The 17756-nt window shown below is 39.5% G+C and overlaps 1 protein-coding gene across 1 annotated transcript in view; it reads right to left on the minus strand.

Annotated features, from left to right (window-relative positions):
- LOC133048525 (ADAMTS-like protein 1) overlaps positions 1-17756 on the minus strand; it is a 270703-nt gene that overhangs the window by 212362 nt on the left and 40585 nt on the right. Inside the window, exon 2 of the mRNA XM_061132223.1 lies at positions 2626-2753. Coding sequence (XP_060988206.1) covers positions 2626-2753 — 128 coding nt within the window. The remainder of the gene's footprint in view (positions 1-2625; positions 2754-17756) is intronic.

Consider the following 17756-nt stretch of genomic DNA (forward strand, 5'->3'; position numbering starts at 1 on the left):
TGTTAGAGTTTGATATTGAAACACCAACTAAAAATCTTAATGTATCTACTTAAAAAATAATTGTAATGTATAGTGCAACTATATGTAACTTGGTTCTGTATTTTCAACGTCTCCTGTAAATGTGTTATAATAGTTTCATAATTAAAAAAGATTTTTTTTAATGAATTTCCACAAAAGGCCATCTATGGTAGACTGCAAAACTGGTCCCAGTTCTTTACCAACCTGGCATCAATGCCTTTCCTTGTAACATTTTTGCTCTCTCACACTGACTTTGAACTTGGTCAGGTAATTTACTTTGGTCAATGTACATCTTCAGAAAAAATATGACAGAGCTATTTATCAGTGCCCAACATACAGTAGGACACCATTCTTCAATAGGGCTTGTGTTGTGAAGTGACTTTATACTGAACTGTACTGACTCTGATTCTCTTGAGAAAAACAACACATGGGGTGAATTCAGCTCTGCAGTCCATTTTTTTTCCTATTTCTTTATATTCTTACCAGATTTGGAAATGCCATTTGTTTGAAACCTTTTTTCTTCTTCTTCAAATCCCTAAAGAATAGGTGGTTCACTCCTCTCCCTATTTTTTATTATTTCCTATCTACCCCAGTATGTATTTATTGAATGCATTTTTTTAATATTTGAAAGTCAAATAGGACATATATGTTTATAAATTTTATACTTTTCATTCTGGTTTTTCAGTTCATTATAAGTAGACAACAACCAATATTTTTCATAGTATCTTTTTTTTTTTTTAAGAAAAGTGGTCACACCCTTTCTCTTTAAGAAATTTGTTTTTTTTTTAATTGGAGTGCCTTGCAAAATGTTGTGTTAGTTTCTGCTTTACAATGAAGTATCTTAATAAAATCCTAATGACTGGAGTTTTAATATACTAGGTGACAAACATGGTAGTTCTGAATTTCACAGGACATCCATGTTTGATGATTTGCCAAATGACAGACTTTTGCTTGTGGTTCTAATTCATTCCTGAAGCTGTTTCTCAGTCTCTCTCTCAGTACAAGATGCTCGCAATGTAACATTTACATTACTGAGCCAATATGAAATTTCCTATACATTTCTTACCAGTTTTGTGAGACACATGTTTTGGCTCATCCCTATAGAATATTTCAGCATGCTAATCTGGGCAAACTATATAATAGGAATATTCCAAATTTGTACCTTTTGACTTTACTGTGTACATTTATTTTCAGTTATGTCTCACAGTGTTACCACCATGTAGCAACATATAGTGAAGATTTACAAAGTTTTGATATTCAAGATTAAGAGAACAGGTGAATTCCTAAGGATGAAAGATCTATTCTTTCTATTTAGCTCACAGATCTGGTTTGATATGAAGCTGGCCTCCAAAGAAGACAGATGAACTCACTAGTTGATTCAACCAACAGACTCATCTTCAGAGTAGACCCAAATACCAGAATGGCTAAATACCAGAACTGATCTGGTAACTTTCAAGATATAGCTTTTAGTCATGTTTCCCAGAGTATGTTATTTACACTGGGGCCTCTGTGGAACCAAAATGATCTCTAGGTATCAATGGATCCAGTGAGGAACATCTATCGAAGCTTTCACTATCTCTCAGACTCTGCGCAGACCTGGAGAATACGGAAAAAAGTAAGACTTGGACCCTGATTTCAAAAAATTCTCACTCTAATCAGAATAAATTGACGTTTTCCTGAAACTACCTCTCACCACTTTCTGTTGCTTATGAAAAGTCTAGACAAATCAGCAGATGCATAACTTGCCCTTCCTCTGTTTCACATATTATAATATATAATAATTTTGATCAAACCTCTTCCTTGCCACATATAATACTTTTCACTGTCAAATAAAATTTGACATTTCATTAAAATATTACCTTTCATTAAAAATATTACCATAGTACTTTGTGTTTTATAGTTTGGAGAAAAATCTAGTCATAGACTACACAACTCAAGAAGTTTTGACTTATTATTATTCTAAGTAAAAACTTTCCAGTCCAGCACCTCAAGCCTTTTCCTTTCAGCTTAGGAACTGTGAGCCACTCTTACTTCCCCTTTCATCATCGCTCCCACTATTCACATCCGAATTTCCACAGCCATTTCTATTCTTCCAAATCTCCTTATATGCACAACTCACCATTCAGGAAACTGAATGACTTTGGGGAACTTCTGACCATTACAACGTCTAAAAAATCATATAGCCTTCGTTTTCAAACTACTGGTAACATTGGAATACAACATAATATGCTACTAATGTTAATATAATTGTGATTAGTCACCACAGTTGTTAGGATGGTACCAAAAGTATAATAGATTATGGAGCTATAGATACTAGATCCATTTTTGATAATTCATTTCTAATAATATATTTTCCTTCCAGTTCTAACATGAAAACAGATGAGAAAATGTGCTTGGTGAATGAGATAAATTCTATGGAGCTTATCACATAAGAGTATCTAAATACCTAGCAGGAGATGGTCGTATTTGATTCTTTGGGCCTGCCTTTCATTCCTTCAGTCCGGATTTGTGTGCAACAAAACGCCCCGCTTTACCCCCAAAGTACAGCTCCGACCTGCTCCCGCGGGGTCTTGCAAGGGAGCCTTACCCTGTGGGTTCAGGACTTACTTGCTGCTGAGGCAGCGTCTCAGCGAGTAGGAGGCCCCTCCGCCGCAGGTGCGCGAGCACTCGCTCCACGGGCCCCAGGCGTCCCACAGGCCGTCGCGGTCCTCCTCAGAGCGCGCGGTCCTGGAGCTCTGCGAGGAACGAGAGCGCGGTCAGTATGAGTCCTCAGCGAACCCGGAAGCGTGTGTCCTAACCGTGGGTGGGCCCGCGTGTCTGGACACGAGGGCCTTGTGGAGGACGAAGCTGAGCGCAGAGTCTCAGATTCTTTCCAGTTTAATCATGTACCTATGTTTGGGCGGAGGAATATTTGAGTGCAAGGGCCCCAGGCTGTGACTGAAAAAGGCCCAGGGCCTGCATGAATGGGAGTGAATGGGAAAAGGTGGCCAGAACTAACAGTCAGAGGAAGGTAAACTGCACTCAAGTCAAAATTTCATGAGACTACTTTTCGCCGCTCTGTGAAGAGAGAAGCTACACTCGAGAGATGTTTCTGCTCTGAGAAAATTGACATGTGCATACTGTCACTGCTTTCCAAAATTTACTGTTTTATACAATGGACTTTTTTTTTTTAGGGAAGCAGCAGCATTCTTGGTTTTTAGACTTCTCAATGAGAATAATTCTATGAATTAACTGTAGTAATACAAGGACTAGACAGACAGATTTGCTAGTTATTGACAGACTTCCTAGTGAAATCTGCATATACTCTAAGGAAAACTATTATGTGTAGGTGTCCATGTAGTGCTTCACACTTCCTAGAAGAGTTAAAGAGAAAATTGGTGCCAGTCTTATAATAGTTAACAGAACAGATTTTGGAGTTAGAAACTGCCTGGGTTTGGATATGGATTCTGTTTTTTAACTAATTATGTGTCTGTGCACAAGTAATTTCCCACCTCTCTACATTTCAATTTTCCTTTCTATAAAATGGGGATAATATAACCATGCCACAATATCCACGTGTGGCCCTGTGCACGCACTTGCGCGCACACACACACACACACACACACATACTGTAAAAAGACTCCTTATATAAACTAAACTTAGGACAAGTTTCAGAGTAAATCACAAATAAATATTACTGATTATTATGTTATTATAAATTGAGAACATGTCTTTATGTATGTTCACAGTTGTATTAGTCTGTTCATGCTGCCATGACAAATTAGCAGACTAGATGTCTTAACAGAAATTCATTTTTTCACAATTCTGGAATCAAAGTCCAAGACCAGGATGCCAGCATGGTTGGCTCCCAGTGAAGACTTTCCCCTTAGGTTGCAGATGGCTGCCTGTTCACTTTGTGGTCATATGACCTCCACTTTCTGTGAGTAAGAGAGGGAGTGAGCTCACTGGTGTCTCTTGTTGGTAGTGCATTAATCACATCATGAGGGCCCCACCCCTACAATCTCATCTAAATTAATTCTCTCCTAAAGGCTCTATCTTCAAATAGCATCACATTGAACATGAGGGTTTCAACATTTGAATTTGGAGAGAACATACTCAGTCCATAGCAGGAGTTCTACAAATAGCTAGCGGAAACTGTGGCCAAGTTACTTTACTGAATAAACCAGGTGATATCCATATAATAAAGGTGGTATCATTTCATGTCAAAGGCATACACATAACAAATGTTAAAATTTCAAAACTATATTTGGAAAAAGCAATTTGTAAAGAAAATGTGTATGATAGGCTATATGATGGTTTCACATTCAGTTTGTTTTCTCTGAGGAGACAGCATAAGCAGAAAAAGCATGGAATACAAAGGCAACAGGAGGGCAACCTTTTAAAGCATTGTGAGAACCTGAGATGATGCAGGTAAAGTGACCAGCATATAGTAGGCTGTATAAATGGTAGCTCTATTTAATAATAATAATAATATTATTTTTAAAGACTTTCTCACACCCTATCTAGTTATACTCAAGGCTATATCACCCAATTAGGAGGAGTCCCTGAAAAGGCAAAGAACATTGTATCACCCCTAGAAAACTATTTATTTTGAAGTAATGGGATTCTTTACAAATATGTAGCTATGGGACTCATTTGTCAAACTGACTACTCCTTGGAACTTTTACAACCTGTACAAATGAAGTCACAAACTTGGCCTTAGAGTATTATATCAAGGAATGTCTAACTGGTACATATTGTATTTACATTCCTGAATCATTTGAAATAAGTAGTGGGAAATGGTTAAAAGCAGAGACATAGACCTACTTGGGCTTCCCTGGTGGCTGAGTGGTAAAGAATCCACCTCACAATGTAGGACAGATGGGTTTGATCCCTGAGTTGGGAAGGTCCCCAGGAGAAGGAAATAGCAACCCACTCCAGTATTCTCGCCTGGGAAATCACATGGACAGAGGAGTCTGGCAAGCAATAGTCCATGGGGTCACAAAAGAATTGGACATGACTTGGCGACTAAATAACAATGTAGACCTACTTAGCCTACAGTGGAATACTGGCTCTAGAGCTTCCCAGCTGTAATTTACTTATGCTTCCATTTTCTTATCATAGATTGGGAAGAATAAAGCTATCTATATTCCTGAGACATTGTGAGGATTAGAATAGTTAATATATAAAAAGCACACAAGGCAGAAACAACCCAAATGTCCATGAGAGGATGAATGGATAAACAAAACGTGCTGTATTCATAAAACGGAATGTTATTCAGTCTTACAATATGACCCGGTCATACCACTAGTGGACACATACCCTGAAAAAACTGTAATTCAAAAAGACACCATGCACTTCAGTGTTCTTTGCAGCATTATTTACAATAACCAGGACAATGGAAGCAACCTAAATGTCCATCAACAGATGAATGGATAAAGAAGATGTGCTACATATATGCAATGGAATATTACTCATACATAAAGAGGAATGATATTGGGTCATTTGTAATGTGGATGGACCTATAATCTGTCATACAAAGTGAAGGAAATCAGAAAGAGAAATGTAAATATCATATATTAATGCATATATGTGGGTTTAGAAAAATGGTAGAGATGAACCCTTTTTCAGGGCAGGAATAGAGACACGGGCATAGAAAACAGATGGGTGGACACGGGGTGGAGGTGGTAGAATGAACTGGGAGACTGGGATTGCCATATGGGCACTTCCACGTGTAAAACAGATAGCTAGTGGGATCCTGCTGATTAGTGCAGGGAGCTTGCAGTTCAATGCTCTGAGGTGACCTAGAGGGGTGGAGGTCCAAGAGGGAGAGAATACAGGTATACATATAGCTAACGCACTTTTTTGTACAGAAGAGACTAATACAGCAATGTAAAGCAAATATATCCAAATAAAAAAGAGTAACATTTTTTTAAAAGGCAGGAAATTCTGACACATGCTATGACATGGATAAATGAGGAAATTATGCTAAATGAAATAAGCTAGATACAAAAGTATGACTATTACATGAATTCACTTACAGGAGGTATGTAGTCAAATTAATAAGAGACAGAAAGTCAAATGGTGATTCCTAGGGACTGAGGGGAGGGAGAGAATGGGGAGTTATTGTTTAATGGACAGAGTTTCAATTTGAGAAGATGAAAATAATTCTGGAATTAGATGCTAGTGATAGCCCACATAACAATGTGAATGTACTTCATGCCATTGAACTGTACACTTAAAAATGAGTAAGATGGTATATTTTATGTTATGTATGCTATACCACAATAAAAATAAACATATATGCACACTTTTAAAAACTCATAAGCCCCAAATAATAAATACTATTTAAGCATTTTATACCACTGTTATTGATCTAATATTAATTATTATTATCATTTATGCATACATATGGGATCTAAAAGGTACAATGAGAAGGTAACAATGCTTTTTTCTTTTTCTGCTGAGCTTAGTTGAGACACTGCACTCTGTAAATTTCATCTTTCTTAAAACTTCAACTTTCCCACAGCAAAAGCTTTCAGTCACCTGTCACATGACACTGACCTGGTGATAAGATCTGCCAGGAGTTTGAGGTTCCTATAAAATGCAGCACAGAATGTGAAAGAGAAACCCATTGATTACCCTCAAATCTGTCCTTTCTAAAGTATTTACTGAGCTCCAACGCCTGTTTTTTAAGGTTAATAAAACCAATCTCTAATCATACAGGATATTCTTTTTCCAAGCATAATTACCTAGTGAGAGAGAAAAGACACTTTGCATTGAAATATACATACTGAGTCTCTTGCTCATCCAGTAAGTTCGTTCCTTAGATTTGTGAAAAGTTTTTGTGCACCTCCTGACTCCATTTTTGTTTGCTCTGTGTGGTTGGAAGATGGTTCCGTTGAGAGTGTATTTGACTGATATAGCAATTATTTATGTGGCACAGATGCATTGTACAATGCAATTTCCTTTATTTTATTAAAATTCAATCTGAGATGAAAACCAGTGTCACAAATGCTAGCATGCATGAAGTAATTAAAATAAGCAAAATGAGTGGTTACAAATCATGATACTATCCAGGTACCACAACTGAAAAAAAAATTCACACACAGTATTCACAGGTGAACTCTTCTTTTATGTGAGGTAAGAACACATGAATGCCAAATCCTGGAGTCATTTCTCCCTGGTGGCTCTCTGGATAAGATATTTAGAAAATAATGTCTGGTTGGGAGGGGGGATCGGGATGGGGAACACATGTAAATCCATGGCTAATTCATGTCAATGTATGGCAAAATCACTACAATATTGTAAAGTAATTAGCCTCCAACTAATAAAAAAAAAAGAAAAGAAATAATAAATAAATAAATAAATAAAAATGTAGAAAATAATGTCTGGTTGAAATCTGGCTTTTCTAGAGAAGGAAATTGTTTCAGACTCTGTGCTAAAGTTGCTTGGTAGTTTTCATGTGCCTGGTAGGGAAATTAAAATGGAGGAAGTCTTGCTCAGCTTTCAGAAGAAGGAGAGCCGGTCTCTTATCTGCTTCTGACCTGGACACTGCCCAGATACCCTGCCTGCCTGCAAGCACAGCAAGTAAGATGGCATTTTAGATAAGAAAGGGAATGGGTCTTGGAATTCTTGAGACCCTGGAATTCTGGCCAACCCCTCAAGATCTAATGAAATCCTGTGACTCACAAGGTGAAACAAACAGTATTGTAAAAGTTAAAAAGAAAAAAACAGAACTGCATTTCAGCACACAAACTAATAATGATAGTATCAGCTTGTGGCCTGGGATTATAAGTGGGAGTCTCCAAAACTGCAATTTGAAATTTCACCCATGGAGCAGATACACTGCCTAGGACCTTTTTCCCATTAGGACTCCAGATTGCTGTTAATGAAGGACTTCCCAGCACTGTTTAAGTATGGATGTTGGTCTGCCCAATTTGGTGATGCATGTGCTGCTACTTTTCTCTACTGTTTCTATTTCTTTTCTTTTAATGACTGCATATTGAAAATAAGTCAAATAATCCTCTATTAAATATTGAAACTTGTTGTGTGTGACAAGTGGTTTCTTTTGTTAACAAATTCTTTGAACCTAAAGCCAAAGTAAAACTTTCAGCAAAACAGAAATTGGCACTCTGAGCAGGGTTCATGAAACAAAATGCCACTCTTTAAAAACAAAGAGGTTAAGACTAATCAAGTTTTTATTCCCTGATATGAAGATTTGCCTTACTGCTCATTAGCTACTGAATGGAGCATATCCACTGGATTGTGTGAAAATTAGGATCCCAAATTAAAATGGGCCAAAGCTTTTGATGTTATTAAATGTTTGCAAGTCATGCCAAATGAGAAAGAATAAGAATGTACCATGCAGGCTCGGAGAGGCTAGATCCTCCTCTTTGCCTACAGTGAGGTGCATGAGGCTAAATTAAAATTAGTTGAAGGTATGGCAATAACAGAAGGGAAGCCAGAATTAGAGAAAGAATCATGTGATGTGCAAGGATGATTGTCCATGTTCCAATGTCAAAATTATATTTTAGCTGATCAAGTCTCCACTTTCCAGTCGGTAGCCAGAAAAGCTTCTGTGGAGGTTGCACAAGCTAAATTATCAGCAGCAATGTGGCACGGCAAAGTTAACAAAAAGAAAGTTCATCTGGCAAAAGCTAAAGCAGGGGTAGACTTGGTCCCCAGTGCTTGGGATGGGGATATCTGGAATGATAGTTCGAACACAGAAGCAGATGAGAATGCAGACTAGAGAGCACAACCTAGCTCTATGCAAGCCAAGGAGGAATCAAAACCCATACGCTCAGCCAGCATGGCATTGGAAAATGGAAACGGATGCCCAGGGGAATACCATAAGGAAAGATACCCTTGAGGATTACACAAAATCAATGACATTTTAAGCACATTTACTGAGAGGTCTGGATAGCCCCTATTTCTTGAGTAGTGGTGCATATATGACACTGAGGTAGCTGGAATTCTCATAGATGAGGATAACACAAATAAATCTGGTACATCAGTAATGATTCTTTTGTGCAACAAGCTTTTAGAAATAAAAGTCAAAGTCCAGAGACTCAAATCTACTAGAAGTGGTGGCTGAAGGCTGCGATAAGATATAACCTTTAGAATCTACATGACCTGGGGGTGAATGCTCTTGGTATTCTTTAAAGGACTGTGTTCAGAGACTAGAGGAGGAGGCTATGAAATGTGAAGCATGACGATGAGATGTCACAAATGCCTTTAACAGTACAAACAAGAAAGATCTTTAAAACAGCCCCTCCCAGCTACAAGCATGTCATTTTAACCCTTTTGTTAAATGAGATGGGCACTCCCATTAATGAAGCAATTAATAAAGTTCAGCAGTTAGGTGACTTAGGAGAAGTGAATTTCCAAAAGACAGAGGATAGATAACTGAATAAAATCAATAACAGAGTATCTAAAAAGGAGATGGAATTTCCTTAAAGAGGGAGGCCCTAGAGAGAAAACTGATGGAGTAACTATTACAGAATTATGGGACATGTATGGCAGGGAGGGATTAGATATAAGAAAGGTTTCCCAGGACACTGTTATGGATAAGGAACAGGAGGAAGGAAAAAGGGGACCAAAGGAAATAATACATTTAGGATGATGGTGGTGAAGATGAATCTAAGTACTCAGATTTTTTTCCTAATCCAATTTATCCCTGGAAGGATTTGGGGAAAAATAAAATGAAACAATGAGTTGTGGCCAAGCTCTGGTAAATTGTTGGGGTAGAAAAGATATGTGGCTTCATGTTAAAGTAACGATTTTTTTTTTTAAAGAGCTCACAAATGACTGAGGGCATTAACTGATACTGGAGTGGAGGCCTCGTTAATATGGAATCCAAAGGATTTTAAAGAACAGAAAGTGATAGGAATTGGCCTTGGAGGTAAACGGATCGGAACTATACAAACTAAAATTGATTTAAAAATAGGGCAATTACCTCAAAGAATTTATTCAGTAATGATCATTCCTGTTCCAGAATATATAATTATGATTGATAACTTGGTTGGCAGGACTCTGAATACTTTAGTGGGGAGATATCAATTTGGGGTGCATGCTTTAAAGTTGGCATCTCCTGTAATTGTGGGAAAGTTAAGCATGACCCCCAAAAAGTTGCTGGCCCTAATAAATTAGTTCAACTGAAATAGTACTGAATTCCTGGGGTACAGGCTGAAATTTGTAAAACTATACAAAATCTGTTAGAGGCTGGAATATCAATTACCAAGTCTACTGAATGCAGTATGGCGCTGGAGCCGCGAGTGGCCGAGAGGAGCTACCTGACATCCAAGGTCAGGAGCGGCAGCTGCGCTTTGCTGGACCGTCGTGAGGAGATACCCCAAGTCCAAGGTCGGAGAAACCCCAGTAAGATGGTAGGCGCTGGAGTGGCTGTGAGGGTACCCCACGTCCAAGGGCAAAGGAGTAGCCCCAGCAAGATGGTAGGAGAGGCGAATTTGCGTTTAGAATAAATATCCCGACAGAGATGATCAGAGGGCTCACACAAACCCTGTCTGCACCAGGACCCAGGGACACCACAGAGACTGAGACAGAACTATGTTTGAGGGTCTCCTGTGGAGGTATGGGTCAGCAGTGCGGGTGCAACAGACTTGGGTACGGCATAAGCCCTCTTGGAGGAGATCGCCATTAACCCCGCCATAGAGCTGACAGAACTTACACAGGACTGGGAAGTAGATTCTTGGAGGGCACAAACAGAACCTTGTGCACCAGGACCCAGGAGAAAGGAGCAGTGACCCCACGAGAGACTGACCCAGACTTGCCTGTGAGTGTCCAGGAGTCTCCAGCAGAGGTGTGGGTCGGCGGTGGCCTGCTGCAGGGTTGGGGCCACTGAGTGTAGCAGTACCTGCATGCAGTCTTTTGCAGGAAGTCACCATTATCTTCATTACCTCCACCATAGTTTGGCCCCAGGTAAATAGCAGGGAGGGAACACAGCTCCACCCAGCAACAGAAAACTGGATTAAAGATTTACTGAGCATGGCCCTGCCCATCAGAAAAAGACCCAGTTTCCCCCTTAGTCAGTCTCTCCTGTCAGGAAGCTTCCATAAACCTCTTATCTTTCTCCATCAGAGGGTAGACAGACTAAAAACCAGAATCACAGGAAACTAACCAATCTAATCACATGGACCACAGCCTTGTCTAACTCAATGAAACTCAATGCCATGTAGGGCCACCCAAGACAAACGGGTCATGGTGGAGAGTTCTGACAAAACGTGGTCCACCGGAGAAGGGAATGGCAAATCACTTCAGTATTCTTGCCTTGAGAACCCCATGAATAGTATGAAAAGGCAAAAAGATAGGACACTGAAGGATGAAGTCCCCAGGTCGATAGGTGCCCAATATGCTACTGGAGATCAGTGGAGAAACAACTCCAGAAAGAATGAAGGGACAGAGTCAAAGCATAAACAACACCCAGTTGTGGATGTGACTGGTGATGGAAGCAACGTCTGATGCTATAAAGAGCAATATTGCATAGGAACCTGGAATGTTAGGTCTGTGAACCAAGGCAAATTGGAAGTGGTTAAACAGAGGATAACCATAGTTCATAGTTCAGGTGGCTCAGATGGTAAAGCATCTTCCTGCAATGCGGGAGACCCGGGTTTGATCCCTGGGAAGGGAAGATTCCCCGGAGAAGGAATGGCAACCCACTCCAATATTCTTGCTTGGAAAATTCCATGGATTGAGGAGCCTGGTGGGCTACAGTCCACGGAGTCACAAAGAGTCGGACATGACTGAGCAACTTCACTTTCCAATAGAGGATGGCAAGAATGAATGTCAACATTTTAGGAGTCAGCAAACTAAAATGGACTGGAAAGGGTGAATTTAACTCAGATCACCATTATATCTACTACTGTGGGCAAGAATCCCTTAATGGAGTAGCCATCATAGTCAACAAAAGAGTCCGAAATGCAGTACTTGGGCACACTCTCAAAAACCACAGAATGATCTCTGTTCATTTCTAAGGCAAACCATCAATATCACAGTAATCCAAGTCTATGCCCCAACCAGTAATGCTGAAGAAGCTGAAATTGAATGGTTTTATGACAACCTACAAGACCTTCTAGAACTAACACTCAAAAAAGATGTCCTTTTCATTACAGGGGAATGGAATGCAAAAGTAGGAGGTCAAGAAACACCTGGAGTAACAAGCAAATTTGGCCTTGGAGTACGGAATGAAGCAGGGCAAAGGCTGATAGAGTTTTGTGAAGAGAACACACTGGTCATAGCAAACACCCTCTTCCAACAACACAAGAGAAGACTCTACACATGGACATCACCAGATGGTCAACACCGAAATCAGACTGATTATATTCTTTGCAGTCAAAGATGGAGAAGTTCTATACAGTCAGCAAAAACAAGACTGGGAGCTGACTGTGGCTCAGATCATGCACTCCTTATTGCCAAATTCAGACTTAAATTGAAGAAAGTAGGGAAAACCACTCGACCATTCAGGTATGACCTAAATCAAATCCTTTACAATTATACAGTGGAAGTGAGAAATAGATTTAGAGGACTAGATCTGATAGACAGAATGCCTGATGAACTATGGACAGAGGTTCGTGATATTATACATGAGACAGGGATCAAGACCATCCCCAAGAAAACGAAATGCAAAAAAGCAAAATGGCTGTCTGAGGAGGCCTTCCAAATATCTGTGAAAAGAAGAGAAGTGAAAAGCAAATGAGAAAAGGAAAGATAAACCCATTTGAATGCAGAGTTCCATAGAATAGCAAGGAGAGATAAGAAAGCCTTCCTCAGTGATCAGTGCAAAGAAATAGAGGAAAACAATAGAATGGGGGAAAAAGTAGATATCTCTTAAAAAAAATTAGACATACCAAGGGATCATTTCATGCAAAGATGAGCTTAATAAAGGACAGAAATGGTATGGACCTAACAGAAGCAGAAGATATTAAGAAGAGGTGGCAAGAATACACAGAAGAACTATATTAAAGAGATCTTCATGACCCAGATAATCACAACAGTGTGACTGCTCACCTAGACCAGAAATCCTGGAAGAAGTCCAGTGGGCCTTAGGAAGCATCACTACGAACAAAGCTAGTGGAAGTGATGGAATTCCAGTTGAGCTATTTCAAATCCTAAAAGATGATGCTGTGAAAGTGCTTCACTCAGTATGCCAGCAAATTTGGAATACTCAGCAGTGGCCACAGGAAAAGGTCAGTTTTTATTCCAATCCCAAATAAAGGCAATGCCAGAGAATGCTCAAACTTCCACGCATTTGCACTCATCTCACACGCTAGTAAAGTATGCTCAAAATCCTCCAAGCCAGGCTTCAACAATATGTGGACTGTGAACTACCAGATGTTCAAGCTGGTTTTAGAAAAGGCAGAGGAACCAGAGATCAAATTGCCAACATCCGATGGATCATTGAGAAAGCAAGACAGTTCCAGAAAGACATCTATTTCTGCTTTATTGACTATGCCAAAGCCTTTGACTGTGTGGATCATAACGGACTGTGGAAAATTCTTAAAGAGATGGTAATACCAGACCACCTAACCTGCCTCTTGAGAAATCTGTATACAGGTGAGGAAGCAACAGTAAGAACTGAGCATGGAACAACAGGCTGTATATTGTCACCCTGCTTATTTAATCTATATGCAGAGTACATCATGTGAAATGCCAGGCTGGATGAAGCACAAGCTGGAATCAAGTTTGCCAGGAGAAATATCAATAACCTCAGATATTCAGATGACACCACTCTTATGGCAGAAAGTGAAGAGGAACTAAGAAGCCTGTTGGTGAAAGTGAAAGAAGAGAGTAAAAAAGTTGGCTTAAAACTCAACTTTCAGAGAACTAAGATCATGGCATCCGGTCCCATCACTTCATGGCAAATAGTTGGGGAAACAGTGGAAACAGTGGCAGACTTTATTTTGGGGGGCTCCAAAATCACTGCAGATGGTGATTGCAGTCATGAAATTAAAAGACACTTACTTCTTGGAAGGAAAGTTATGACCAACTTAGATAGCATATTGAAAAGCAGAGACAATACTTTGCCAGCAAAGGTTCATCTAGTCAAGGCTATGGTTTTTCCAGTAGTCATGTATGGATGTGAGAGTTACATTATAAAGAAAGCTGAGTGTCAAAGAATTGGTGCTTTTGAATTGTGGTGTTAGAGAAGACTCTTGAGAGTCCCTTGGACTGCAAGAAGATCCAACCAGTCCATCCGAAAGGAAATCAGTCCTGAATATTCATTAGAAGGACTGATGTTGAAGCTGAAATTCCACTACTTTGACCACCTGATGGGAAGAGCTGACTCATTTGAAAAGACCCTGACGCTGGAAAAAATGAAGGCAGGAGGAGAAGAGGACGACAGAGGATGAAATCATTAGATGGCATCACTGACTCAATGGGCATGAGTTTGAGTAAATAGGAGTTAGTGATGGCCAGGGAGGCCTGGCATGCTGCAGTCCATGGGATCGCAAGGAGCTGGACACGACTGAGCAACTGAACTGAGCTGAACTGATGTCTACTGAATGGAATAACCCTGCATGGCCAGTAAAGAAAAGCCATGGCTCTTGGAGAATGTAGATTCCCAGGAACTAAACAAAGTAACTCCACTTCTGACCACTGCAATTCCTGATACGATAACTTTAATAGAATGAATACAGAGCCATCTGGGGCAATGGTATGCAGTAAATGACCTGGCTTATGCTTTCTTTACTATACCCACAAAAGAACAATTATGGAATCGATTTGCTTTCTCATGGCGAGGGTGACAATATACCTTTACTTGCTTGCCACAAGGTTATGTGCACAGCCCTATTATTTGTCACCAACTTGTAGCTGAGCATTTAGATCACATAAAATATCTGATGATGTACAAATATCTCATTATATCAATGATATTATGATACAAGACCAACTAAGGAAAAATTGTTTAAAACCCTAAACCAACATGTGTTAGTATCTTAAAAAACAAAGGATGAGAGATTAATCTTTCCAAAATTCAGAAACCTGCCCAACATTTTTGGAATACAATGGGCTAAAGGACACAGAAAAGTTTTACCTAAGGCTAAACAAAAGATAGGAATATAAAACTCCCCAGAAAAAAAGAAAGACTCAGAAAGTCATTAGGGCTCTTTGGTTTCTGACAATAGCATACTCTACCTTTGGGCCAGATATTGAGTCCACTTTACAAAATAACTAGGAAGAAATATGACTTTCAATAGGCTTATGAGCAACAACAGGCTATTAAATGTGTAATATAGCATGCTTTAGACCTATGCCACTACAACCCAGTGACAGAATTGTATGTGTTTATAAGTGATTTGTATGCTAATTGGAGCTTGCAGCAAAAACATCAAGGCAAAAGAATGCCTTTGAGCTTCTAGAGTAGTAGTTTCTAAAGGCTGGGAGAAATTATACTACCTTTGAAAAACAGTTATGGGCTTGTTATTGGGCTTTGACTGACACAGAACAACTGACTGTAGATCATACCCTAATATTGAACCCTCAAGTGCCAATCATGCAGTGGGTACAAAGTTTGCCCAAAACCCACAGCATAATAAAACAGAAATAATATATTCAAGACCAAGCCAAACCTGGGCCATGTGGGGTCGCTGCCTTACATGAAAGGATTTCTGAAATTCCTATTGAAGGCCTTGAACAAGGCTAAAATTAGGTCCAAGATAACTGAGTCGCCTGTAAAATGGCGAAAGCCTTTTGACTCTTAAACTGCACAAGAAAAACCACATGTATGGTTTGCTGATAGATCAGTTACATATATAGGATCCACGCACTATTGGAAAGTGGTGGCACATAATCCGGTCTCTGCTGAATTGCTGACTACTGGTGAAGCTTAAAGTAGCCAATTTGTTGAGTCACATGCTGTTTATCAGGTATTAAAGCAAGATGATTTAACTGAATGCCATATATGCACAGAATCTTGGTTGGTAGCCAAAGGATAGGCCACTTGGCTCCCCAACGGGTAAAGAATAACTGGCAAATTCACTCCGAAGAGCTATGGGTAAAGAATTATGGTCTGACATTAGGGAAATTGCTCAAACCACTAATGTTTCAGTCTTTCATGTAGATGCTCACAGTGTTCCGAACTCTATGGAATGATGGTATAACTCTATTACAGATGAACAAAACTGAATCCAAGCAGTATAAACTGATCCTTACTCCATCAGCTTAAAAGGTTTGACTTTGTGGGCACACCAAAAATATGGCCATCTGGGAGAAAAAGCAACACACAGGCTCAGGACCAAGGTATTTCCTTAACTATGGATCTCATTAAATCTGTTATTTTACAATATCCAATTTGGCAACATATTAAGCATAGAAGTTTGCTATAACTAGTCAAATGACAATTGACATCCGGCAAACTGCCTGGGCAGATATGAGAAATTCATTATATTGGTCCATTAATTTGAGATAAAGAATGCCAATATGTATGTACTGCTGTGGACACCTATTCTGGATATTTAGTGGCCATTTCTTTTGGAAAAGCCAATCAGACTAATACTACTAGAACTAAATAATTTATAATATGGTGTCCCACTTCAAATTCAGAGTGACAATGGGTCACAATTTAAAGGTAAGTTAATACAAGAGTTTGCCCCGGAACATAATACACAATGGATTTTTCCATTGAATAATCCACTTTAACAGCAATTAATTAAACTTGGAGAGGGCTCTTATAAAAACTGGAGAACTAACTTGAATACTGCCCTCAATATTTTAAGTAATAGACCTATAGGAAAATCAGAAATTCCTTTGATGAGAATGACTATTTCAAACTTACAGATTCATAAAACAGACTTCAGTCTTGAAACAACTGGGTATTGATAAATTAGCCCAGGAGCACTAGCTCTTTTCTGAGCTACTCCTAAGGCTGTTGGACTGGATTTGTACTCTATATCTGAATACAGACTTACTAAAAGATTGATATGTGTTAATTCAACCAGTATTAGAATTAAAATGCCCTCCTGGACACTTTGAATTAATCAAAGAATGTTCCAGTTCAGTTCAGTCGCCCAGTTGTGTCCAACTCTTTGCAACCCCATGGACTGCAGCACCCCAGGCCTACCTGTCCATCACCAACTCCTGGAGTCCACTCAAACTCATGTCCATTGAGTCGGTGATGCCATCCAACCATCTCATCCTCTGTTGTCCCCTTCTTCTCCTGCCTCCAATCTTTCCCAGCATCAGGATCTTTTCAAATGAGTCAGTTCTTCATATCAGGTGGCCAAAGTATTGGAGTTTCAGCTTCAACATCAGTCTTTCCAATGAACACCCAGGACTGATTTCCCTTAGGATGGACTGGTTAGATCTCCTTGCAGTCCAAGGGACTTTCAAAAGTCTTCTCCAACACCACAGTTCAAAAGCATCAATTCTTCAGCACTCAGCTTTCTTTATAGTATAGCTCTCACATCCATACATGACTACTGGAAAAACCATAGCCTTGACTAGATGGACCTTTTTTGGCAAAGTAATGTCTCTGCTTAGCCTTAAAAGGGCTCTGTGTCTGTGGGGGAGTTATAGAACCAGACCACGAAGGAGAAATCCAAGTAATTTTACAAAATGAGGGAAAGGATGATTTGTTTATTAATAAACATGATCAAATTACCCAGTTGCTGATTTTGCCAGGTGCAACTGACAAAGAACAAAAATAAGAACCTATCACCTTATTCACAGTTAGGGACAATGAAGGATTTAGATCCACAAATGAAATACACTAAAGTCTGGGTGAAGCCTGATGGTCCTCC

Source organism: Dama dama, chromosome 29 (assembly GCF_033118175.1).
Source record: "Dama dama isolate Ldn47 chromosome 29, ASM3311817v1, whole genome shotgun sequence".
Taxonomy (NCBI): domain Eukaryota; kingdom Metazoa; phylum Chordata; class Mammalia; order Artiodactyla; family Cervidae; genus Dama; species Dama dama.